Below are 27,092 nucleotides of genomic sequence, written 5' to 3'. Positions count from 1 at the left end.
TCCATCCATCACGACAGCAAAATGACTTTCCTATTAGCTCATTGATCCTCACCAACCCTATAAAGTTACCATGTCAGTTCCGTTTGGTGTGTTATTTGCTCAGTCGTGTCTGACTCTGCCACTTCATGGACTACAGCACACCAGGCTCCTCTGTCCATGGAATTTTCCAGGGAAGAATTCGAAACTGGGTAGCCATTCCCTTCTCCAGGGGATCCTCCCAACCCAGGCATCAAACTTGGATCTCCTGCATCACAGGCAGATTCTTTTATCGTCTGAACCAGCATGTTTACCAGGGAAGAAACTAGGAAACTCAGAAAGGCAGGTGTGTAAATGTATGGCTGATAGCAGAAACACGACACGGTAAAGCAATTGTAGTCCAATAAAAATGATGATAAATAAAAAGAAAAGTAGGTCATTTGTCCAAACTGACACAGCCAGTAGGTAACTGATCTGGATCTAAACTCACCACTCCCAATACCAGAACCCAAGGTCTTAATCACTGTGCCAGGCTTCCTCCAGAAGACAAAACTTGATCCTCATAATCAAGAATCAAGTAGATTTTTAAGATGCTAATATGAAGTCAAATGGCCCAGAAGGAAGAGAAGCAAAAACTCTGATAACATTCAAACTGAATAACCCTTCAATCGTTTTGGCCTCACTTGGGCCTTTGCATGATGCACTTTTGATTCCTGGGGATGACTGGACCCGCGTTATCTGCAGCTGATTTCTCCAGGTGGGGGATCCTCAAGTCTAGACAAGCAGACTTGAAAGTTGTGTTCACAGCCCTACCCATTCCAACTGCCGTGCTACTCATGTACACGGCCACTGCAGAAATTCCTAGGATAGTCTGGTATGCTGAATGACATGACCTCCAGCTCTTAGAAACCGAGTGTATATTATTCAAGCTTCAAGGAAGACTTCAAAAATGCAGTCACTCTGGCTTACATTTTCCCTGGAAACTCAAGAGAACAGAGAACCAAAGAAAGCATCTTAAGGTACATGATCTTTTTCGGTTCTCAGCTGTCTCTGCCTGTGACTGCTGAGAAGATGCCGTCCTACAGGCCACCGTGGCAGGGTGTGAGAACAGGAAGAAGTGGGGCTGAGAAACACACCGCAGGTTCCTTGCAAATGCTGCTGACCGCCTGATCTTTGACATCTGTATCTAACGCGCGTCAACTTTCCAAGCATGGTTCACAAGTAAGGAGGCCGAGGGGCACCACAAGAGAATTGCTGGAAAGACAAGCACACGGGTGACTTTTAATATTAAAATACTTTATTCAAAGATACATTAAAATCACTGTGTAGGATGCACTTCATTAGTGTCTGCTTTTAAAAGCTTTCAACAACAGGTCTGCTGCTAGTCCCGGGGATAGGCCCCCACTGAGAACCCTCTCTTCCAGAAGAGGGATCTGTTCCCGGACTGCGGGGTGGGTCCGGAAATGCTCTACCACATTCTCCTGGATGAGGCTCCACATCCAGACCTTTTGCTGCTTCTGCCGCTTGGCGGCCAGCTCCCCACTGACGAGCATCACCTCCCGGAATTCTTTCATTTTATCCCACATTTCGGTGATCCCCTCTCCACTTCGGGCAGAAATACGAATTACCTGTTGAAAAGGGAAGAACCAGAATTATTTACTCACAATGATAGAAAACACTTTCGTGGGGACTCTGGCATTTGCCAGTTAATATTTACAGTCTATGGAAAGAGGTACATGACAAAAATAAGATATTTTATCACTGTGTCAAAGTAAATATGCTGAAAAATATACTAAGATAACTTACTAAGATTACTCAGTGCAAGGCAGAAATCAGACATGGATTCTAGGTCAAGTTTTTAGCTCAGAGGTTTATTTTGACCAAGGATTGCTTGCACGGTCTTTAAAGGTCACAGAGGTGAACAGTGGGAGGGTCTCGGATGAGACAGGCAATGCTACGCGGGTCTCCCTGCGGCCTGAGTGCCGCACAATGAAAGCGAGTAGAGAGCACAGCGCTGTTCCGTCAAACTGCCTGGCCCAGCAGGTGCTGTGAACCGAGCAACAGTGCCCACACAGACAAGGCGGCTCCAGACAACATTCTGGGAGCCAACGGCAAGAGACGTCACCATCGTTCTCATCAGAGCGATGGCAGCTTATTCTTTAACAACACGGTGTCCTTCTGCAGATAAAGTGCCCCCATCAATATTACTGCATCACTTCCTACCGGATTTTTTTTCCTTATTAAAAACATCACCCAACAAACATAATGGGAAGGAAAGATACCATATCAAAAGACTTCTCTCTCTTACTCAAACTCTAATATAGATAATCAAGTCATTAATTGTGCCATAATCTTAAGGGTGGATCTTTTCGGAATGGATTTGCCATCACTTCCAAACAGCGCGAGCCCAGCATGAAGCAATCTAATCTATCACCTCACATCCAGTTTTTGACATCTGGTGGTTGACGGACTGTACTTAAAATCATAACTATGAGCTCTGGCTTTGTCATAATTTTTAAAACTGTGATCTCACATACAAGCAAAGATTGATTATATGTCTAGCTTGGGACTTACATCCTCTCTTCTGATGTGCACAGTCTACTCGGGGAGAAAAATGCAGAACGGAACGCAAGCTAACCTTTGGTTTCCACACTCCTGAACGCCTGCGCAGTAATTTCAGCGCACTCACATACTCTGCTTGTATCCTTCGAGCTGGCACGATCAAGTCTCCGTCGGATTTGGTGATAGCCACCAGATCTGCCATCTCCACTATTCCTCTTTTGATGCCCTCATGAGAAAAAGAGAGGAAAGTGACTTATCCCAAATATTTAATGCTAGAAAACAATGGGACACCAGTTCATGCTAGGGTTTTTAAAGTCAAATACTATAACTTTTTCTCTGCATCTTCTACTAGGAATCACAATTATTTGATGGAATTTACTCAAAAGCATAGTCTCAGGATTATGAAAGTCATTTGTAATATCTCTTTCAAACGTGGAGACTAACATGCTGGAATACATTCAGAATTAGAGTAAATGTATCATTCAGACACAATGTGATTGAATGACAGGAGACAGTTCACACGGTCTCATGATGGATTCCACTTCTCCCAGAGCTCACCCTGCAGGAAGCAAAATCATCATCGCTCAGGTGCTTCTAAAGAAGAAAACACCCTGTCACTAACATATGCATTTCCAGAAACAAAGTCTTTGAAGTTTCCCTTAAATAGATGCATTTTTTTTTTCCTATTTGCATCTGAGGAAAAAATAACCTGATGGCTAAAAATGTCTCAATCTCTTGATTTAAATTACATTGCATGAAAACACTAGAAAAATCCTAAGGCTAAACCTTATATGGAAAATGAATATTTTGCTATCTAAGATTAAAATTCCTTTTCAAGCATTTTAAACATAACTTTCAATGATTAAATTCTACTAATGTTTCTAAACTGCAGCAACCAGAGTCTGATGTCACTAGTTTTTCAGAATTTTTCAATTGAAAGTGAGGTGTTGTATAATAGAGAACTTAGTGGAGGACAGAGGAGCCTGGTGGGCTACAGTCCACGGGATCACAAAGCGCAGGACGTGACTTAGCAACTGAACAACAACAGCCACAACTGGTCTTTGTCCAAGGTTCCTGGGAGGTAACCTCTAGAGCCTGTTGTCTCCTGAGTGACAGGAGCAACTCCATTATTCACAGTGAGTGCCCAGGATGGTACCTGCATTTATGCAAAGAGATCATTCGGAATGGGGGCTAACTGCACCAGAAAGTCAACCACATGATTAGGGGGCAGGGGCTCTGAGCCACGTGATAGCAGCCTGATGGCCTCTGGGGGTGGGGGTTGCAGATCGAGTTTCATCATGTGGATGGCAATTTGGTCAATCACACCTCCATAACAAACCCCAACAAAAACGACAGGCCCTGAAGCATAGAACTCCCTGGGTGGTGACACACGAGTGTGCCAAGAGGCAAATGTGTCCTGAGGACAGAGAATCTTCGAGGCTGTGACCCTTCCAGACCTGTCTCTCTGTGTCTCTTCATTTGGCTGGTCTTGACTTGTCTCCTTTATAATAAAACTCTAACTGGTAACTTAGTGCTTCCCTGAGATCTGGGAACCCTTCTAGTGAACTACTGAACCCAAGGGGTAGTGCAAACCCCCACCTTTGCAGCCAGTGAGAGGCATGGGGAGCCTGGGAACCCCAGGCTTGCTGCTGGAATCTGGAGAGAAGCCAGTCTTGTGAAGGCTGGGGCCCCCACTCTGTGAAGGCTGTGCTAACTCAGGGAGTCAGTTCCAGACATGCACTGCAGGCCAGAGGAAGAATTCTATTCTATAATACACAAACTATATCAGTGGGATCCCAGTTTAACATCAAAGGAATATCTCATGCGGAGTATTTCAACCGACTGTAGCACAAACAACCATGAACAGTAGTGTCTTGGCTGGAGCTACTGCTAAATTGGCACACTCGCATGTTACAGGTAGAAAAGTCTAAGTTGCATGATTAGCTCAAGGTCATAAGTTCTACAACTGTAAGTCGGGAAAATAAAACATGAAGACTGTGCCTGACTTAGGTATTTTAGCCAAAGAGAATGATATTGCTTCCCCTACACTAATATCAACTTAATTGACAAAAACTCACAACACTGGGAACTCGTACTTTCAGAGATGTATACTTTGTGTTTTGGGGAGGGGGGGTGAAAAAGTCAAAATAATTACCTGTAATTCATCTCCTCCTGCTGGCGGTAGGAGTAAAATGAACATGTCAACCATGTCAGTGACAGCAAACTCTGACTGTCCCACACCTGAAATTGTAAGTCACAACTGTCTACTAAAACACTCACAAAAATCTGACTTTCCCGACTGCCCTGACCATCACTTCCATTCCAGTTCATGAATCACTCAGCATAACATGCTCAACCTGATCCCACTTTCAACACCCACCTGTGAACAGTGTATTAAATGCCGCTGCCTCACCTGATGGGCAAAGCTGTTCTCCCCACCTCGCCCACGCCCCCATTCCCACCAGGTCAGTCTCTGAACAGAGAACGTGGAGACCTGCGCTTTCTCCTCGCTCGCAATGCTCCTTCTCAGCTTCCCTTTTGTGGGTGAACAGCGGGAGCACTTGATTCTAACCTTAGACCAGGCCTGTCAACAGGGCAGCTTTCTTGCCTTCTCATCCTTCTACTAGCCCTGCAAACCCCACCACGGATCTGTCCTACTGTCTGCATCTCTCCCAGAGAAATCCCTCAACTGTGTGCACAGGCGCCGCCAGAGGGTCGCGGGCTCCAACACCAGCTACTTCTTCCTCGTGGTCCAGGAAAAAGCCAACGCCCCTCGATGCCCTCAGGCAGCTTCCTTCCCATTTCCCAAACTGCAGTGCCCCGCTGGGGCCACGTGCAATCACTGCTGAGTCTCAGTGGAAGGTCCTTTAGCCCCTCTATACTTAACTCTAACTCTCCCTTTAAAACTGAGTCCATCTGTCACCTCCTCCCCAAAGTCTTCCCCATCCCCTAAATCTGACAGACGTTGTGTCACAAACGCTGATCACACAGTAATACAACAGACTGTCTCTCCATAGGAATGCGAGGTTCTCAGTGTTTCCTTTTCAATATATCCCCTGGGTATAACTATGTCCTAGGGATATAAAGATAAAATAAAACATGATGTCCCCAAGTACATTAGTTTTCTTAATGAAAACATATTGTTTTTGACCGCTTTAAGAAAATGGGGTGTTATGCTTTTTGTTTGGTTGGTTGTGTTTTTTTACTGGCCATGCCACAAGGCTTGTGGGATCTTAGTTCCCTGTCCAGCGATTGAAACAGGGCCATGGACGTGAAAGTGCTGAGTCCTAGCCACTAGACCAGCAGGGAATTCCCAAATTGGGTGTAAAGCAGCGTTTCCATAGGTCATCCTAATGCTGACAGTTCTCTGGCACTGAAAACATACCACCTCGTGTCATCACTACCCGGACATGAGGCTTATCCTTTTCTTTGCTGGACTGGATGAATCACAAGCAGGAATCAAGACTGCCGGGAGAAATATCAACAACTTCAGATATGCAGATGATACCATTCTAGAGGCAGAAAGTGAAGAGGAACTAAAGAGCCTCTTAATGAGGATAAAAGCAGAAAGTGAAAAAGTTGGCTTGAAACTCAACAATCAAAAAACTAAGACCATGGAATCCAGTCCCATCACTTCAGGTAAATAGGGTAAAAAGTGGAAGCAGTGACAGATTTTCTTTTCTTGGGCTCCAAAATCACTGTGGATAGTTGACTGCAGCCATAATATTAAAAGACACTTGCTCCTTGAAAGGAAAGCTGTGACAAACCTAGACAAGTGTATTAAAAAGCAGAGCATCACTTTGCCAACAAAGGTCTGTCTAGTCAAAGCTATGGTTTTTCCAGTAGTCATGTATGGATGTGAGAGTTGGACCATACAGAAGGCTGAGTGCCAAAGAATTGATGCTTTTGAACTGTGGTGCTGGAGAAGACTCTTGAGAGTCCCTTGGACTATAAGGGGATCAAACCAATCAATCCTAAAGGACATCAACCCTGAATATTCATTGGAAGGACTGATGCTGAAGCTGAATCTCTAATACTTTAGTCACCTGATGCGAAGAGCCGACTTATTGGAAAAGACCCTGATGCCAGGAAAGACTGAATGTGGCAGAGGATGAGATGGTTAGATAGCATCACCGACTCAATGGACAGAAGTTTGAGCAAAGTATGGGAGACAGTAGAAGACAGGAGTCTGGCATGCTACAGTCCATGGGGTTGCAAAGAGTTGGACACAACTTAGCGACTGAACAACAACAACAAAGGATTATAACCTATATACTCATATTTCCTACAGAATCTGAGATAGCTTATATTTAATTATCTCTTTAGTAAGTATCTGCTGAATGAACAAAATGAAATTAGTCGTCACTCATCTCTATAGAACATCCATTATAATAGTACTTTATTGTTATGAAATAGAAAACACACTCACCCACAGTTTCAACAAGAATGATGTCATATCCGCCTCCTTCGCACAGAAGAATAGCTTCATTTGTGGTCCTCGTCACACCTCCTAAAGTGCCTCTAGTAGGGGATGGCCTGATGTATGCATTCATATCTCTAGATAACTCAGTCATTCGGGTTTTATCACCCAAGAGTGATCCTGAAACACACAGTTACATTTTACAATCATAGAATACCTATAAGGGCCAATGATCAATCAGCCAATTCTTAGGGGAAATGCTTTAGGACATTTCTCCCCAAACCTCAAACTATATCTCATACTATTAAATTTTTTTTCCAACAGTGTATTGTAATGATGCCAAATTAATCTGTGTAACGTCTCCAGCCCCTCAAATGGCTCGCTGACTAGAGGTTCAAATCTAGACTCTCCAGCCCTGCACTGCAGGCCCTGAAACTGCCGCCTAATTGCTTGTCCAGTTCAGCTTCTGCTAGTCCCCAAACAAATCTTCCATTGCAGCTGGGCTGGTTTCTTTACTGACATCTTAACGTTGTGTCTAGGTTTATCAGTATCTAGAGATACATGTACTTGTCACACCTGGGGGGTTGGGTGTTCCTGGGATCTGGCAGGTAGAGACTAAGGATATGGAACATCCTTCAGTGTGCAGGACAACTGCCCACAACATAGAATGTCATTAACAACTGCCCACAACAGAGAGTGCCGTTTAAAGAGAAACTCTGCTCTAACCTGTGTTCATTGTCTGTAGGATCATGTCTTACATATTTTGTACACCTAATGCTTGTTCACGGTAGGCAATTGAATGCAATACCTATGGAATAGAACCGGTGCTGTTTCAGGGCTTACTACAGTTATTTTGGCAAACATCAGTACCTGCAAATTCTAGAAGCCTGAAAGCTCTAGAATTAGTGAGATTACCTTGTATCTTCTTTTTGTTAGTCACATAGTAACAATTCCCGAGTTTGATCCCTGGGTCAGGAAAATCCCCTGAGGAAGGTAATGGCAGACTCTAGTATTCTTGCCTGGAGAATTCCAGAGGACTCTGGCGGGCTCCCATCCATGGGGTCGCAAAGAGTCAGACACAACTGAACGACTAAGGACACAACAACATTTGAAGGGCGCCGGTGCTGTGCTAACCTGAATCTTAATTCCAGCTTAAGAGCTGACTTTTCCAAGGCAGATGCTAAACACTGAGGATTTCCTTAAGGAGATGATCTTTTCCCTGATGAGTCCAATTTCAAATTCTCATAGGTTCTAATTCTAGAGCATACACCTACGACAGAGCTCAACTACCATATTTACTGTACAGAAAATGTTGTTCTAAAGTAATTTTCTGGGTGAAATCATCTCTGTGTAAGTCAACAATCTGTCAAAACTATACTTTAAATTATTATCCTATAGATTCCCTACACGCCAAACTAAACATTTACGAAATCACTGTCCCATAGAGCTGTCTGTCAGTAAATCCAAAACTGTTGACTGCAGGCCCTAAGGGAGGTCTCCAAACTTCCACTGCAGGGGGCCTGTGAATCTAAAACACAATAAGGATTGACAATAGGCTTCTCAAACTTCAGTGGAATGCTATTTTCAAATGTTTCTGTATTGTTGCAATGATAAGGTAAGACTGGACTGTCCTGTTTATCTTTATGTAGTTTTTTCTTTCAAAGTCTATGTATTGTCACCTGAAAAAGGGATCATTTTTGGTTTGAGAAAAGTCAAGAACCACATAGCTATGCAGCTTTAATTAGACTATCTTTTTTTAAAAAAGACATCTATTTTAAAATTTTTATTTATTTTTTTGGCTGCACTATGCAGCATTTGAGATCTTAGCTCCCCAACCAGGGATTGAACCTGTGCCCCTGGAAATGAAAGTGCAGAGTCTTCACCACTGGACCACCAGGGAAGTCCCAATCAGATTATCTTATGTCACCATTTCTGCTACTTTCATCTCAAGCTACTGTTTTCTTTTGCTATTCCAAGTATGGTAGAGTATTTATGAAGGTGAGGAGAAAAGCCTTAGCACCTATATGGAAATAAAGGCCACTGTAAATAAATTCTTTACACCTTAGTACTTTACACCTGCTGGTACTTACCTTTAACAAAGTCCTTAGACTATAAAAAGAGATAATGCACTGACATGGATTTAATCTTGAACTTTCCAAGTATAAATTTTATTTTATGGCAAACCTTTTCATTATAGTGAATCAAAAACTATGAATGTTATCAGCTAAATTTCTCAATGGGTGGTGATAGGAATTGCTATCCACCTCTCTGCTGATCTAAAGCCCTAAAATATGATGATGATATCTTTAATTTTTTAGCATTAAACCCACAGGATATAAAACCCTTCCACAAAGCATGCTGAATTTCTCCCTTCAGAATACGCATTACCCTGTAATGGCCTGTGTGCACCTATTTTCCTCATAAGATATAAAGTTCCACAAGGCCAAGAGGACTGTGTCTTATTCACCATTAAACAACACAGCACCTTCTTTGCCCAGGGTCTCACTGTATGTGCTAAAATACTTGTTAAATGAGTAACTGCCACGTGAGATGCTTAAATCATAAAGAGAAGGGAAGAAAAAGCTTTCCTGAGTATTTATATAGCATGCTTTATGTTTCCCTTAAATGATCCTTTTGGGAACTAAGTTTATCCATTTTATCTCTGATGAGCTGCAAATTAAGTTTTGAGTGACTGCATGACCTCAAATCAGTACGTAACTGCAGAGCACCATGTGCAATGTACTAGGCTAAGTGCCGTGGGGAACCGCAGTATATCACACGGTCCTTCTAAGAGCTTTCTGTTTAACTGAACAAGTAGTAGAAACAGGTGACAGGTTAGATAGAGCATGAAGATTTTTTTCTTTAAGCTTAAGAGAAGTTACAATATGAGGAAGTTAGTGAGTAGGGGTTGATGCAGGCAGGAAAGACAACAGGAGGGAAAAGGGGCTGAGCCCCAGGTGTGACAGACAAAGCACTGACATTTGCTTTTGATTATCTTCAACCTCTGGCCCTTGTTCTCCTAGTTCTCTCAGTACCCAGCTTACTCCTGGGTGACCTGGAAGCTAACCTCCTCTGGAGAACCCAAGGACCTGAACCATCTCCCTCAGTTTCCACCTTGCCCCCTGAACTCTCTACCTTCACTGAGACCAAACTCAAATCTGGTTCAGTTTGCCCCTAAACTCTAACAGAGAGCTGGCCCCATGAGCCCTTGCACTGCAATTTATAAAGAACCTGTGACATTCACCACCACTAGTACAAGAAGGGTCCATGCCCCTGCTCTGCAATTTATAAAGAACCTGTGATACTCACCACCACTGGTACAAGAAGAAGGGTCCACAGCCAGCACAGATAATTTGTGTCCTCTCTCAGTGAGCATTTTTCCAAAATATTCTATGAAGGTTGATTTTCCAGCACCAGGAGGCCCAGACAACCCTACGGTGGAGAGTTTGTAATTTAATGAAATAAATGAAATCAGCATATTAAGTTTCATTAGACTAAAATATTAGGCTACCTTCTATTTCTCCTAATTTATTAAAACCACCATTAGTTCAGTTTAACATTTCCTAAAGCAGTAGATGAAAATCTACCTATTATCTACTCCCTGAGTAACAGGGATACACAGAGGAAATGATTCTGAGTTCCATATGTTCACCAGACTCACTTGTAAAAATTACTAAATGTGACTTGTTTTACTATAATGTAGATCTTTGGGGGCCGATTTCATTTCCTATGTTGTGACTGTGCTCAATTTCTACAATATCTGCCCACCTCTCACCATGATCAGCAATTATTCCACCCACCCAATGCCATGTTCCCAATTGAAAAACAACTCTTTACTCCAGAAATTCCCAGTAACTGAGAAACTCACTTTCTATTTATGAAAGATAATTTTTTCATCTCACCCATAACTCAAAGAGATAATATAAACTGAATCCTGGGGAAAAAATTACATTAAGACAGACAGAAATTCCCCTGTTTGGAGGGTCCATAGAGCATGGAAGGTGCAAACACAAACTGCAGTCAGTGGGCCAGTTCTGTTTCTAGCCCTGCCTCGTATGAGATGTGTAATCTCGGGCAAGTCACTTAATCATTGTGTACGCTGAGTATACTCTGCCGTAAAATGGATATAAGAGCACCTTCAGGTTATTGTGAGGATTAGATGAGTTAATTTTGCAATACGTTTAGAACAGCACATGGTGTCGAGAGATATATAACTGTGTTCAATAAAATCTATAAAACATAAGCACTTAATTGTAACTACACTCAAAAGGATGTATGCCATATGGCATGCTTGGCTCCATACCATAATTTTCAGGGCAGGTCTCTGTCTTAATGGGTGCTGAATAAACATTTGCTGCTTTAATTTATGCTGGTGATAAAACAACTGCAACAAAGACCCAGGTTTACTTGGCCTCATAAGATCAAGAAGAAAGAACCAGAAGAGTGCTGTAAATTTCCATGAAATTAAAACAGACGCTTGTTCCTTGGAAGAAAGGCTATAACAAGCCCAGACAGCGTATTAAAAAGCAGAGACATTACTTTGCCAACAAGGTCTAGATAGAAGAACTGATGCTTTCAAATTGTGGAGCTGGAGAAGACTGTTGAGAGTCCCTTGGACAGCAAGGAGATCAAACCAGACAATCCTAGAGGAAATCAACCCTGAATATTCATTGGAGGGACTGATGCTGAAGCTGAAGTTCCAATACTCTGGCCACCTGATGCAGAGCCAACTCATCAGAAAAGACCCTGATGCTGGGAAAGACTGAGGGCAGGAGGAGAAAGGGGACGACACAGGATGAGATGGTTGGATGGCATCACCGATCCAATGGACATGAGTTTGAGCAAACTCCAGGAGATGGTGAAGGACAGGGAAGCCTGGCGTGCTACAGTCCCTGGGGTTGCAGAGAGTCAGACACGACTGAGCAACTGAACAGCAGCTATGTGTGAGTTGTTCATTAACTCTAGGTATTTCTGGACATTTTCTCTTCAAAGATTCTCTACAGCCAATACGTAAACACTTGATCATAACTCGAATTTCTCTATGGGAGTTTGCTATTTTATCTATCTACAGTACATAATGATTATTAATGTCCAGTGTAGTACCTTCAAAAAGAGACACCTCTTGGTGAGGGCGGAAGAATAAGACGTAGGAAAAATGTGGACTAGTATAAACAGCAGTTGGTGAGCTCTTTTTGAAATTATCTTTAAAGTATTCAGGCCCCATTACCCCCAAAATCTAGGAGGTTTTAGGCTCTATACTGCAAATAAACTGAGATATGAGTATAATGTAATGCCAATCCATTCTTAAGCATATTTACTCACTCCTCAAAAACGTTCTGCACTTTGTCCACCACTTCTAGTTGTTTTAAGTGGGAGGGTTGGTTGGAATCACTTAGTCTGCCATCATGAAAAGCACTCATCCTACCCAAAACTGATCTGCTTAATTCCTTCTGGTCAAACACATCTACATTGCTCTAGAATCTATAATTTGGAAAATATAACAAGCTTATTTGCAATTATAGAAACAGGTCAACTGTTCATGAAGTCAAGTGAACATGGAGTCTCCTTTAAAATACATTTGGGTATTGAGATGACTATGCTTAGAGCCAAGCCATTTCCAAACTCTAATAAAAAAGTATCTGACAGAAGTGAAACTTGCCTAGAGAAAGGCTAATGAAACACCTAAGAAGCAGAATTTTGAAATGGGATGAGGATAATTATGGTCGATATAACCACAACCACAAAGAATTCACTTTAGACTATTAAGCAGAAATTCTGCTGAGAGAAGGGAGGAAACCGGTGAACACTTCTTCCTACACCTGTTTCTACTCTGGAAGTCACGACAAAGGAGTGTTAGTCGCTCAGCTGTGTCCAACTCTTTGAGACCCCATAGACCACAGCCCTCGGGGCTCATCTGCCATGGATTCTCCAGGCAAGAATACTGGAGTGGGTTGCCATTCCCTTCTCCAGGGAATCTTCCCAACCCAGGGATCGAACCTGGGTCTCCCGCATTGGTGGCAGATGCTTTACCATCTGAACCACTAGGAAAGTTCACAGCAAGGTCTCTGCCAAAATAGAAATCTCATATTATTCTCTTAAAATACAGAGCCTTGGTTCAAATGGTCATGGCATTTCCCCTACACACCAACATAACAAGACTAATATTTGCAAAGAAAAGGCCTCTAAAATTCATTCCAAACTTCTGCAAGAAAAAAAAAAAATTCCCTTTAAATCATAAGCTATTTAGACTTATTTTAAAAGAAGAGAGAGAATTTTGAAAAATATGTACTGAAAAAAAAAAAAAAACAGACTGACCTACTCGAAATGCTAGTGGTTTTCCTTTATTTAATTTTTCTTGTTCTCTGTGGTGGGCTAATACTTTCTGAAGAAGCACCTGGGCTAACTCCTTTTTCCTGCTGTGTGTTGATTCTACAAGAGTTATGGCCTCCGCTAAACAGGCCCTTTGGCCTTGGATTAAACCAGCATAGAGCTTATCCACAAGTCTTTGTTCTTTATCAGAAAGTCCTTCTGTGTGTCCCTCTAAGGTTGTTTGCAGACATAACTTTCTTGGTAAACCATTCGATGGCAGCATCCACTTTGCACAATGGAGTCCAGGAGAACTGAGCAGCTGAGCACATGGGATTCCAGAGCCGAGGTGAGGACTTGGGTGAAAGACGAAGTGGTAACGTCGGAAAGGTGTTCTCAAAAGGCCTTTTAGGAAGTGCTGGTGAGGACACTGGAGCAGTATGGGAATGTTCATTGCGCTTGTAATGGAAGAAAATGCTGGACGTTTTTTGGTTCAATGTGATTTGTGACTCCCTAAGAGAGAAAAAAAAACGTATTTCGCCAGTTCAACATCCAACTAAGATATTAAAGTGGTGAAGCGGCAAGCGTAGTGTCCTCCCTAGATTCTGAAACACAGAGAATCAGGGATTTTGATAGTACAAAGGCATAAAAGTTTCTTCCCCAACTTAAAAGCGAAGACTCCCACCTCGTCCAGAGTTAATATTCAGAGTAACCCAAACCATGAAACTGTTGCTCTGCTGTGAAGTGCATAGCACATTAAAATTTTCTTTTAAACAAAAACCAAACTGACCCCCTCCCGCCAAAAAAAACCCACAATCCATTAGGATAGAAACTTTATATAATGGTTATTTCCTTCTGTCTACAAACCTTTTATTTATCATAACAATTTCCTCAGATTAAATATACCCTGTTTGGAAACTCATTCAATAGGTTAAATTTAAAAAATCCCTCTTTTATTCATCTCCACAAAATGAAAGTGCCTAGTAATACAGACATTAAGGCATAAGTTTAGATCCATGTACGTATTCAATGGGCCATCCTGATAGCTCAGCTGGTAAAGAATCCACCTGCAAGGCAGGAGACCCCGGTGGGATTCCCGGGTTGGGAAGATCCGCTGGAAAAGGGATAGGCTACCCACTCCAGTATTGGGGCTTCCCTGGTGGCTGAGATGATAAAGGATCCACCTACAATGCAGGAGACGTGGATTCAATCACTGGGTTGGGAAGATCCCGTGGAGGAGGGCATGGCAATCCACTCCAGTGTTCATGCCTGGAGAATCCCATGGACAGAGAAGCCTGGTGGGCTACAGTCCATGGGGTCGCAAAGAGTGGGACACGACTGAGTGCAGCACAGCATGCATTCAACAGACTCACCTGGAACACACACCAAGATGGTCTAACATTCCACACAAACCAGCACAACCACCCACAAGCCTCTGCTGGCAATGAACTGAGGGCTCTCTGTATGGAAAGAAGCACTTGGGTGCTTATTAAAACTACGCACCCCAGCCCCAAGAATCAGAATCTCTGTGGGTAAGCACACTAAAGTCTGAACAACTATGGAAGTGAACAAGGGTGTTTTACTTAGATTTACTGATATTCTGCTTCAGACTGTATTAGACAATGAAGGCTCACAGGGTCCACTGGGAGTCAGGACAGTGCAGAGGTTATGGGCCGTGGCCACTCGGCATCTCTGCCACTTAAGCAATAATGACCTTGGGCAAGTTACTTAACCACTCTGTGCCTCAGCTTCCTCTTGAGTTAAGACAACAGAACAAGGACTAGGAAAGCTGTGAGAATAAAATGAGTTAATTCATATAAACAGGTGGGGACAGTGCCTAGCACAGAGTAACAGCTTAATAAACTTTATTAGCTTAATAACCTTAATAAGCTTTTATTATTGAGATGCCAATTTATAAAACTTTAATGTCAGGCAAATGACATATAATACTTAAGTCTTCATTCATGATCATTTGAAATTTTTGGTTTTCAAATACCATGTAGCACAATGAAATAAATTACTTTATTGCTCTAAAGTACCTCTCTAAATTATATTCCAAGGCCAGCAGAAAATTAATTTTAACTAAATAACAGTTTTAGTAGCAGAAAAAAGAAACATTAAAAAAATTTTTATTGTTAGAGCTGCTCATCATTTTTCTATTAGTCTTATTCTAAAAGGACAATTTAATTTAAAATGTGTAAAAATGTATCCAAAAGACAATTTCAAAACATCCACTACTACCCTTTGCAGAAATACACAAAGAGACATTTAAAACAAAAAAAGCTAAGAGTGGTTCTGTTTTGGAAGCTCCCTTCGGGACCACGTTAACCACACTTCCCCTCCCCCCCACTGTCAGCACCACCAAACTGGACCTGCACAGGCAAGGCCATTTTCTGAGCAGTTCTACCCTCCCTGTCCCAGGCCAGGTTACAAGAGTAACAGTGGTGATAATGTTTTTGATGGTGGTGACAATGATGTTTTATTATGTTCCAGTCACTGTACTATAAACTTCTATATTAGCACCCTAAGGCTGCTGTAACAAATTACCATAAACTTGGTGGATTAAAACCACAGAAACCTATCATCTCATGGTTCTGGAGGTGGAAAGTCAGAAATCAAGATGTTAGGAGGACGTTGCTCCCTCTGAAGGCTCTAGATGGGGACTCTTCCCTGCTCCTCCCAGCTCCTTGGGCACCAGGGGCTCCTCAGCTCACAGTTACAAGACTCCAATATCCGCCTCCTTCTTCACATGGCCTACTCTTTGTGTCTCTCTTCTGTGTGGGGATCTGTCACTGAACTGGGCCCATTCAGATAATCCAAGATGGTCTCATCCCAAGGTCTTTAACTTACTTACATCTGCAAAGATCCTTTTTCCAAAAAGAATCACATTCTCCAGTTCCAGGGATTAGGACGTGGACAAATCTTTTTGGAGGCCACCATTCAATCCACTACACGTCCTTTGGTGGACTGCCTCATTATCTTACTCTAAATGGTCTAAACCCAGCACTTCAACAGCTCACAGAACGATAAACACTGTGTTCGGAGAAAGAACAGTGCACTGTGAGAACAGACAAGGTCATGGAAAAGAACTTTCCTGGGGCAGGAGAAGGTTCAAAGTCACCGAGGAGTCAACGCCAGGGCTGGGTCTGAAAGGTTAAAGAAAGCTGCAGGACGAGGCAGGCCTTCCAGGCTGAGGACGTATTTGCTCAGAGGCTGAGCTTGGTCTCTACCATATCAGAGGAGACAGAGGAACTCAAAGAAGCAGACACTGGACAGATATATTGGGCTGGCCAAAAAGTTTGTTTGGGTTTTTCAAGCTGTTACAGGAAGACATGAATGACCTTCTTGGCCAACCCAATATGTGGAACTAGTGATTGAAAATGAGACCAGATCAGGATGGAAATTGAGACCCAGGAAGTAGATTTTGTCTTGTTGCTGGAGGAGAAACTACAGAAGAAATCTTTGGGGAGGCAAGTGACCTAATCAACTTTGGTTTTAAGGAGATAACACTAGGAACAGTGGAGAGAAGTCAAGAGTGATCAGACCCTGGTAACATACAGCCCACCTAGCAAAGACACAAAAGAGAGGATGGGGACCTGGACCAAGGCAAGGCATTAAGAGGTGGAAAAGAGAAGCCAGATCCAAGACCTTCTTTCCATGTTAGTGCTGCCCTCAACATGCCAGCAAGTCTGGAAAACTCAGCAGTGGCCACAGGGGTGGAAAAGGTCAGTTTTCATTCCAATCACAAAGAAAGGCAATGCCAAAGAATGCTCAAACTACTGCACAATTGCACTCATCTCACACACTAGTAATGCTCAAAAATCTCCAAGCCAGGCTTCAACTGTACATGAACCATGAACTTCCAGATGTTCAAGCTGGTTTTAGAAAAGGCAGAGGAACCAGAGATCAAATTGCCAACATCTGCTGGATCATCAAAAAAGCAAGCGAGTTCCAGAAAAACACCTACTTCTGCTTTATTGACTATGCCAAAGTCTTTGACTGTGTGGATCGCAACAAACTGTGGAAAATTCTGAAAGAGATGGGAATACCAGACCACCTGACCTGCCTCTTGAGAAATCTGTATGGAGGTCAGGAATCAACAGTTAGAACTGGACATGGAACAACAAACTGGTTCCAAATAGGGAAAGGAACACATCAAGGCTGTATACTGCCACTCTGCTTATTTAACTTATATGCAGAGTACATCATGAGAAACATTGGGCTGGATGAAGCACAAGTTGGAATCAAGATTGCCGGGATAAATATCAATAACCTCAGATATGCCAATCACATCATCCTTATGTCAGAAATCAAAGAAGAACTAAAGAGCTTCTTGATCAAAGTGGAAAAGGAGAGTGAAAAAGTTCCCCTAAAACTCAACATTCAGAAAACGAAGATCATGGCAGCTGGTCCCATCACTTCATGGCAAATAGATGGGGAAATGATGGAAACAGTGACAGACTTTATTTTTGGGGTGCTCCAAAATCACTGCAGATGGGGACTGCAGCCATGAAATTAAAAGATGTTTGCTCCTTGGAAGGAAAGATATGACCAACCTAGATAGCATATTAAAAAGCAGAGACATTACTTTGCCAACAAAGGTCCATCTAGTCAAAGCTATGGTTTTTCCAGTAGCCATGTACTGATGTGAGAATTGGACTATGAAGACAGCTGAGTGCCGAAGAACTGATGCTTTTGAACTGTGGTGTTGGAGAAGACTCTTGAGAGTCCCGTGGACTGCAAGGAGATCCAATTAGTCCATCCTAAAGGAAATCAGTCCTGAATATTCATTGGAAGGACTGATGTTGAAGCTGAAACTCCAATCCTTGGCCACCTGATGCAAAGAACTGATTCATTTGAAAAGACCCTGATGCTGGGAAAGATTTAAGGCGAGAGGAGAAGGGGATGACAGAGGATGAGATGGTTGCGTGGCATCACCGACTCAATGGACATGAGTTTGAGTAAGCTCTGGGAGTTGGTGATGGACAGGGAGGCCTGGTGTGCTGCAGTCCATGGGGTCGCAGAGTCGGACACGACTGAGCAACTGAACTGAACTGAACTTCCGTGTTAGGAGCCTCAAAGCTTGCCGTGGAGTCTGACACACTGCAATTATTCTAAAGAATGCTAATCTGATCTTATTTCATTTCCCACTTGCCTGTCACTCAAGAGTGTATGAACCATTTTCGAATACTTTATTTCACTTTATTCTCCCAGACAATTCCATGAAGACAATTGGATAGTTATTCTCATTTAACAAGAGAAATCAAGAGTGAGATAGCTGACTACAGTTATAGCCAGTGGACTCAAACCCAGGTTTTTGACTCTCTGTGGCATTTTTTTCTCCATAAATTGTTTGAGAATAAAGGAGCTCCTTTGGAAAATAGATATTAGTAACTCTGTGCCTCCCAAAGTGGTAAGAAGCATTTTCAGTGTACAGTGATGGGGTAGCATTAGGAGGAGCCAAAGAACAAGCTGCATTTAAAATATTTAATTAACTTAATTTTTTAATCTTTTAAATTAATTCTTTAGTTAATTCTTACCATGACAATCTCTTGCCCAGCAGAGCTATGCTCTTCAAAAAGAGCAAAGTAATATAAAGAGAAAGAGAGAGAAACAAGATCATAAAGCACTCATTCAGCAAGTACCTGATCATCTGCCATGTGTCATGCAGTAGTTTAGCACTGGGGATGCAACAGTGATCTGACAGAACAGTAGTTCTTGCCCCCATGAAGCTAACATCCAAGTAAGGGAAACAGACAACAGGCTATGAATAACAAGGTCAGTTGGCCAGAGGTGAATGAGCAAGAAAGTGTAAGGGAGAAGGCCAAAGAGGGGGTCGTAAAGATGACTGGAAGGAATTCTACTTTGCCTGAGAGGAGAAGTCAAGGGACAGAGGAGAACCCAATCTGACTTCCCTTCAGATCAACGGGATCTGATACAGATGCAAGAACAGAAAGGAGAAGAGCCGCTAAGAAAACTACTGCAAAAATGCACATGAGGTAACAGTGACCTCGACCAGGTAGGCTGCAGTTAGATTCTGGATGAATTCTGGAGGACCTGGTAACACATGGGACATGGATGGGAGAGAAAGAGAACACGCAAGGATGAGGTACAGGTTTTATCTTGCGCCAACATCGACTGATCATAGAAAAAGCAAGGGAATTCCAGAAAAACGTCTCCTTCTGCTTCATTGAGTAAGCTAAAGCCTTTGACTGTTAGGATCACAACAAACTGTGGGAAATTCTTAAAAGAGATGGGAATAACAGACCGCCTGATCTGCCTCCTGAGAAACCTGTATGCAGGTTAAGAAGCAACAGTTAGAACCAGACATGGAACAACAGATTGGTTCCAAATTGGGAAAGGAGTACGTCAAGGCTGTATATTGTCACCCTGCTTATTTAACTTCTATGCAGAGTGGTGGTGGTGGTTTAGTCACTAGGTCATGTCTGACTCTTGCGACCCCAGGGACTGTAGCCTGTCAGGCTCCTCTATCCAGGGGACTCTCCAGGCAAGAATACCGGAATGGGTTGCCATTTCCTTCTCCAGGGGATCTTCCCAACCCAGGAATGGAACCCAGGTCTCCCGCACTTCAGGCAGATTCTTTACCAACTGAGCTATAAGGGAAGCCCCCTCTATGCAGAGTACATCATGCTAAATGCTGGGCTGGATGAATCAAAACTGGAATCAAGATTGTTGGGAGAAGTATCAACCACCTTAGAAATGCAGATAACACTTTAATGGCACAAAGTGAAGAGGAACTAAAGAGCCTCTTGATAAAGGTGAGAGAGGAGATTGAAAAAGCTGGCTTAAAACTCAACATTCAAAAAACTAAGATCATGGAATCCAGTCCCATCACTTTATGGTAATTAGATGGGGAAACAATGCGAACAGTGGCAGATTTAATTTTCTTGGGCTCCAAAATCACTGCATATGGTGACTTGCTCCTCGGAAGAAAAGCTAGACAAACCTAGACAGAGTATTAAAAAGTAGAGACACACTTTGCCGACAAAGGTCCGTCTAATCAAAGCTATGGTTTTTCCAGCAGTCATGTATGGATGTGAGAGTTGGACCATTAAGGGGGCTGAGCACCGAAGAATTAATGATTTTGAATTGTGATGCTGGAAAGGGCTCTTGTGAGTCTCTTGGACAGCAAGGAGATCAAACCAGTCAATTCTAAAGGAAATCACCCCTGAATATTCATTGGAAGGACTGGTGCTGAAGCTGAAGCTCCAATTCTTGGCCACCTGATGCCAAGAGTTGACTCACTCTGACTCTGATGCCGGGAAAGATTGAAGGCAGGAGGAGAAGGGCGCAACAGAGGATGACAAGGTTGGATGGCATCACTGACTCAGTGGACATGAGTTTGAGCAAACTCCAGGAGACAGGGAAGGACAGTGAAGGACAGGAAAGCCTGATCTGATGTTCATGGGGTGGCAAAGAGTCGGACACAACTTGTGACTGAACGACAATAATAAATATCAATAGAATATAGATTTTTTGCTCTAACATTTAGAATAGTGATTTCTTACAGCAATCTATCTGTAGTTTTTCTCAGAAAATCCATGCCAGCTACCTGACAAGCTTATGGCTTATATTGTAGGATTTATCACAATTTGGGATTGTAAAGTTCCCTGTCCTTTCATGCCAACAGAAATCTGAAAAGGTCTTTAAATGAAAAGAAAGAGCCAGGAAGAGGATAACATTTTAGGTCGTTCATTCTTTGCCAAAACTAGAAAGCTATCCACGTGTATATAATTCCAGAATTTTATACTTTCAACTCTCTCCCCGAGGGCTAATTTTCTTGGTGCTTCCAAACTCTCTGGACCTTCTGAAAGGCAGAGCAGCAGCTGCTGCTACCTTTTACTGAATGTTGATGATGTGTGAGCTATTGAGTATGCATTCCCTCAGCTAAGCCTCAGAACAGCAGACGAGAGTCCGTTTCACAGGTGAGGCTGGTAAGCCAAGGCTGACTGACCAATGCCTCACAACTAGTGGCAGAATCTGGAGAAACTACAGATTTCATTGAGCCAGATCTATAGAGTATTCACTCTAGATTCTCGTATAAAAAGAGGAGTGGTGTCATGTCGCATTAAGGGAACACTAAATAATCCTATCTGGTTATGGCCCAGGCTGTTTATCTTTGTGTTGTTCCTTTCTTTCTCTCTCTTTGGCTTAGGCCAAAAGGAAAACTTAATTTACATTTTCTGGGCAAACCTTATCAGTAGGAGATCCTAATAATGTATTAGGTGAAAGAATAGACCAAATTTCTAAAATTTTTAATGTTTTCTTGTTCTACACAGAATAATTCCACTTGATAACTAAATGCATAATATACTTAAACCCATTAAGTTCACAAAACCAAGCAGATTTTAAAGTCCATAAACTTTTAAAAAGCCAATATAGAGGATTTCCCTCTGTATTGGTCCAGTGGTTAAGAATCTGCCTGCCAATACAAGGGACATGGGTTCAACAATCCCTAGCCCAAAAGATTCCACATGCCTTAGAGCAAATAAAGCCCGTGTGCCATTACTATCAAAGCCTGCAAGCCATAGAGCCTGAGCTCTGCAACAAGAGAAGCCACCGCAATGAGAAGCTTGGGCACCACAATGAAGAGTAACCCGTGCTCACTGCAACTAAAAAGCCCGCACACAGCAATGAAGATTAAGTGCAATCAAAAAATAATAATACATAAATAAGTCACAATAAAGGCTCTTGCTCACATTTTTAAAAAAGCACCAATATGATTCAGCCTTCTATGAGCACCCTTCTTCCTGTATGTACATGTCATAGGCAGAATAGACTAAGTCTACTAGAGCGGCAAAATCATGCAGGCCCAGGGGGCTCAGGGGTAAAGAATCTGTCTGCCAATGCAGGAGACCTGGGTTCAATCCTGGTCTGGGAAGATCCACTGAAGAGGGAATGGCAACCCACGCCAGTATTCTTGCCTGGGAAATCCCATGGACAGAGAAGCCTGGTGGGCTACAGTCCACAGGGTTGCAGAACAGTCTGACACGACTTAGCAACTAAGCAAAAACAGGGAAAAGGGCTTCTCACCTGCTCATGTATCTAAGCACCTTTTCCTGCTTTCTTATGGAAAGAAATCAAAGACCCTGGCCAATAATCAAACTGTTGGAATGAATTTTCACAATTCCTAAGAGTATGGTTTCATCCTACAATTTTACACTGAGCACCAGGAAAATAAAAGAAATTTTCTAGCACTTACAACACTCAGTAAGATACCTCAAAGCACCACTATTCCTAATAAACCAGAAAGTCTACTTATTAATATATAATGAAAGCATCAAGTAGGCAAAAATACTGAAAGAGGTTGGGTAAGTACATCCCCTCGCCTCCAAGAGGGTTCACATGGACAGCACAATTTTAAGGTGCGTGGTTTCACACTTGTTTTCCTCTAAATATCTTTTACATCCATCCCATTCTCTTACCATCATGCCCAGATTTCTCTATTATAATGGCTTTCAAACTTTAATAGAAGTTCATAGAAAGAAACACACTTATGCCAGTCAATACACAGACATATACTTGAAACAAGCTTCACAAAACTTTTAATTCCTATTACATGTGCTATATGCTAATACTTTTCAAATTTTTCTTAAAATGAAGATTGTAATCTACCAATGGGCACAACCTATTATATCCATTGCTATGGCCAGTATTTTTAACAAACTTGTCTTTATGGAAATTTTAAAAATTTGTGCATCAAAAGACAATGTCAACAGAGTAGAAAGCAACCCACAGGATGGGAGAAAATACTTGCAAATCATATACCCAACATGAGATTAATATCCAGAATATATAAAGAACTTCTGGAACTCAACAACAGAAACAACCCAAATCAAAAATGTGCCAAGGGCTTGAACAGACAATTCTCCAAGAAGATACACAAATGATCAATAAGCGCATGAAAAGATATTCACCATCATCAATCATAAAGACAATGCAATTTAAAACTACAATGAGATACCACCCCACACCCATTAGAATGACTGCTAATTATGGCCATTATTAATTCATCTTCCATACTACCACTTATCCTCATAAAATGTAAAACTGACTATATTACTTCACTTAAAATACTTTAAAATGCTTAAAATACTTTAAAAGTTGTGTATTACCTGTTAAATTTTTTTTCCCTGTGATTTAGCCACTCATTCATTGAGCAACTATTTATTGAGTCTACCATATGCTAGGTGCCCTTTTAAGGCCTCAGCATACACCGGTATACGGATCCAACATGGCTCCTAACATGAAGTTTACAATCCAGCCCGGACAGTCATTAAATAAGTTTCATATTCTTTATGAGTGCTCTTATCCACCTCTCCAACTGAATTCATCCCCCTCCTCCACTCTTATCATATTGCTATAACTATCCTGATCTTCAAGAAGGTCCCAGAAAAATTCAGTCTTTTATACATTGTGGCCATTGTCCTTGATGTCCATTCTAACTGGAATGCCTTAATCACCTCACCAATTCCTCCTCAGCCTTCAAGATTAACTTAAAAGGGTCTCCTCTAAAAACATTTCTGTGGCCTCCTTTCTACACTCCTTCAGTCACCATTTCTAACTCTTGAAATCAGCATTACAATGCTGATCACATCATTTTGTGACCATTTTTTAAAAAATGTCAGTCTTCCTAGGCTGAGTTATCATTGGGATCCACAACATAGTTTATCAGTCACAGAATAAATGAATGAATGTATGCTATAATTTTGTATGTATAACTCCATTATGTTGATTACTCAGTTGATTGATGTTTGAAAACTTACATTTTTCTAGATTTCACTGTATAAATATATTTTTAGGACTTCCTTCTTAAAGTCTGATTTCAATATATGGATGTTTTCCTTCATTAAAAATTTGTTCAGCAGCAGCCAGTCTGACTTGGATTATTTGTCTTGAAATTGATCCAATGAATATTCTTAATTTCAATAACTACTCTGGCAAGAAAAAGCAGAGAGGATTTCCAAAATCAATACATTAGGTCAGTGTCTGCGGCACAACAGTTCATACAGGCAAAGTGGTGTTACACCATGTGTTTCCATTTCTCCATGCTAATTACTTTTAATGTGAAGCTAGGCTATCAGATGCCATCAATCTGTTTACCATCTCCCACCACGCTCATGCAGGAGAGCCAGGTTCAATCCCTGGGTTGGGAAGATCCCCTGGAGAAAGAAATGGCAACCCATTCCAGTATTCTTGCTTTAAGAATTCCATGGACAGAGGAGCCTGGAGGGCTCAGGTCATGGGATTGCAAGTTGGACATGACTTAGCGACTAAACCACCATCACCACCCCCATTGGAGGCTTTACTTTCTCCTTTTCAAATAATTTTCAGAAAAATCTGGGTAGAACAGAATGGCTTTTTAAATAAGCAACTTTTAACTAGGTCATTGTTATAGAAGAGTCATACAGAACATGCACTGAACTCATGCAGGGAATATTCTAAAAGTTCTCTGTCCACTTTACCTTTTATCACTTTTCCAGGTGGGACTGATTTCCCAACTTCTACTTTAAGGTTTGTCTTCTGGAGAAGTCTCGATTTTTCTAAATTCTATCACCAGCCAATGTTTTGATTCATTTCCACTGCTATTACCCTAGTTCAAATCTGAACTAGTCTTAAGGGGCTCTGAGACTAGCTATAGGACCTGGGCAATCTCTACTACTCTCCATATGAAAATATTAAGACTTACACATCAGAGCCAGACTATGAAATGAAATTGTGTGCATGAGAGGGCCTGGCACCAACAGGTGTTAACCAACTGTAAGGAATCGTCTTTTCTTCTCTCTCTTTCCTCCCTTCCCCAATCCTCCATCTTGGATGACACAGCAAGACTTATAGTGAACTATGAATGTGATCTCCTTACTAATCCACCTCAAATTCCTCCAATAGCTTCCCCCATGCTAGGACAGTAGTTCTCAGTGTGGTCCCCAAACCAACAGCAACTCCAGCAACTAAGAATGGATAAGAGCGAAATTCTCAAGCCCCACCCCAGAACTTCTGAAGCAAGAACTCTGGAGGTGGGGGCCATGCCTGCCACTCTCTCACAAACCTGCCAGGTGATTATGATGTAAGCTCAAATTTGAGAACCCAGTGCCTGAGGATAAAGTCTAGTCTGGTATTGAAGGGTCTCCCAAACTAGTTTTCCTCCATTTACTGTACTTGCCTTCTCAGACTTCTACTAAGAAGAGTTTACTTATGTCTTCCAAACCTCCTATTCACTTTCCCAACTGAGATTTTACTCACTGGTTACATTCTCTTTTCTTTCTTTCTTGAAATATTTATTTACTTAGCTGCGTCACATTGATTCTGCAGCATGCAGAATCTTTAGTTGTGAGATCTTAGTTCCCCCACCAAGGAATTGAATCCAAGGGACCCCTACATTGGGAATCCAGAGTCCTAGCCACTAGACCAACAGGGAAGTCTTCACTGGTTACATTCTTCTCCTCCATGACGCCTCTCCTCAACCCAGCTTAAATCCCACTGTTTTCTTAAATCCCTTCCTGACAGTTTCCAGGAACTTTTTTCTCTTTTAATTCCAATTATTTCTGAGTACTCAGGTGATAATCTGCAGATGTCACAAACTGGCTGTTCCTGGCCCATAGAGGGTATGTGAGTGCATAACGAATTGGTTGCCAATAACAATAAAAATCAAGAAATATTACAAAGATAGAGATTTTTGGCCTGAGATGGGGAAAGTCAGATCTGTGCATGAGGGACCCACATTCCCACATGGCAACAATCAGCGGAGGAGCAAATGTTTCCAGTACTCACCAGCTCTTTCCATGCCAAATATAGGTTTTTAGACATCTTCAAATATCTTAAACCATAACTTACATTTCTTATGCAACTTTTTGTGTGTTGTTTTTTGGCTCTCTTAATAGAATACAGCCCTTAAAGGAACTGAACTGTCCTGGCTTTCATTACCTTGAACACAAAACGATGTGAGGTTTTCACTATACAAAAGAATATTCTGGACATTATAGACCCCCAAACAAGCAGAAATGTCCACAGGCTTTTGGGAAACTCTTGATTTTCTACCAATTTGGAAAAGCTATAGTAGTGTTTGTTTTCCAAAGTATGTTAGGGCACAACTCTCAAGGTAATTAAAAATTTTCATGCCATTTTGGCTTAGACTGTCTTTCATAATAACAATTTGTATTTATCTTTCATAATGATAAACACAAATTACTTGAATACAGTCTGTCTGCTGGAAGAGATCTAGCCCACGCCCAGCACGGTATTTCACCGAACCTCGATGCTGTGACTTCCCATCTAAGCCCTATTTTTATTTACTGATTTTTATTCCGTTAAAGACGAGTTTTAACCTCCCTCTTGGGTAGTTGCTACACTGAACTACAGTGCCTTTTTAGAGGCCACCGTCTGGTTAACCATTTGCCAGCGGCGAAGTAGGAGTCACTTTATAAAAACTGTCTTACCGCGGCACAACGGTAAAATCACAAGCTTGTCCAAACTAATGAAAAATTTAACACGCTGTTCACAGAGAATCTCCCTTTTTCAGGAGAAAACCAACCAACCTTCCCTGTGAATCCATTTTGCCGACGCTTGCTCGTTCACACGTTTCCCGCACCCCTATCATCATCGGACTCAATCCCAGTCTCCTCTTCCTTTCCCCTCCCCGAATTCTCCAGGGGGCGCCCCAGACGCAGAGCTGAGCCCCCGGCGGCCTGAGGCACGAGCCTGGCCCCAACCCGGACGCCGCGCGCAACCCCCGCCCCGTACTCACCCGCCCGCGGCCGTAAAAGTGCAGGGCCCTCCTGCCCCGCCCCTTCCGGCGGGCCGCTTCGCC

General features: G+C 42.1%; 1 protein-coding gene across 5 annotated transcripts; it reads right to left on the bottom strand.

The window, feature by feature from the left end:
- Positions 1 to 1,251: 1,251 nt before the first annotated feature.
- On the bottom strand, positions 1,252 to 27,092 carry MMAA (metabolism of cobalamin associated A). 5 transcript variants are annotated; one of them, XM_061142434.1, is made up of 8 exons: positions 26,821 to 26,906; positions 24,052 to 24,222; positions 13,274 to 13,777; positions 10,268 to 10,390; positions 6,968 to 7,138; positions 4,694 to 4,713; positions 2,615 to 2,764; positions 1,252 to 1,604 (listed from the first exon to the last, which is right to left on the bottom strand). In XM_061142434.1, the coding sequence occupies exons 3-8, from the start codon at positions 13,716 to 13,718 to the stop codon at positions 1,317 to 1,319; spliced, it is 1,197 nt and encodes a 398-aa protein (XP_060998417.1). In that variant the 5' UTR covers positions 13,719 to 13,777; positions 24,052 to 24,222; positions 26,821 to 26,906; the 3' UTR covers positions 1,252 to 1,316. The 5 variants fall into 5 exon arrangements, with proteins under 5 accessions (XP_060998417.1, XP_060998414.1, XP_060998413.1 ...); XM_061142431.1 differs by having other exon boundaries at positions 4,694 to 4,779; positions 13,274 to 13,869; positions 26,821 to 26,904; XM_061142430.1 differs by having other exon boundaries at positions 4,694 to 4,779; positions 26,821 to 26,904.

This window comes from Dama dama, chromosome 5 (genome assembly GCF_033118175.1).
Source record: "Dama dama isolate Ldn47 chromosome 5, ASM3311817v1, whole genome shotgun sequence".
NCBI classification, from domain to species: domain Eukaryota; kingdom Metazoa; phylum Chordata; class Mammalia; order Artiodactyla; family Cervidae; genus Dama; species Dama dama.
This window is presented reverse-complemented; position numbering and strand designations above follow the sequence as displayed.

What these genes read in the sequence shown, in the direction of transcription:
- MMAA (XM_061142432.1), bottom strand. Translation starts at nt 13,718, where the DNA reads ATGAACATTCCCATACTGCTCCAGTGTCCTCACCAGCACTTCCTAAAA. An exon ending in ACCACTAGCATTTCGAGTAG is followed by an intron (nt 10,391 to 13,273) that starts GTCAGTCTGTTT and finishes TCTCCACCGTAG; the next exon opens with GGTTGTCTGGGCCTCCTGGT. An exon ending in TTCTTCTTGTACCAGTGGTG is followed by an intron (nt 7,139 to 10,267) that starts GTGAGTATCACA and finishes TGTGTGTTTCAG; the next exon opens with GATCACTCTTGGGTGATAAA.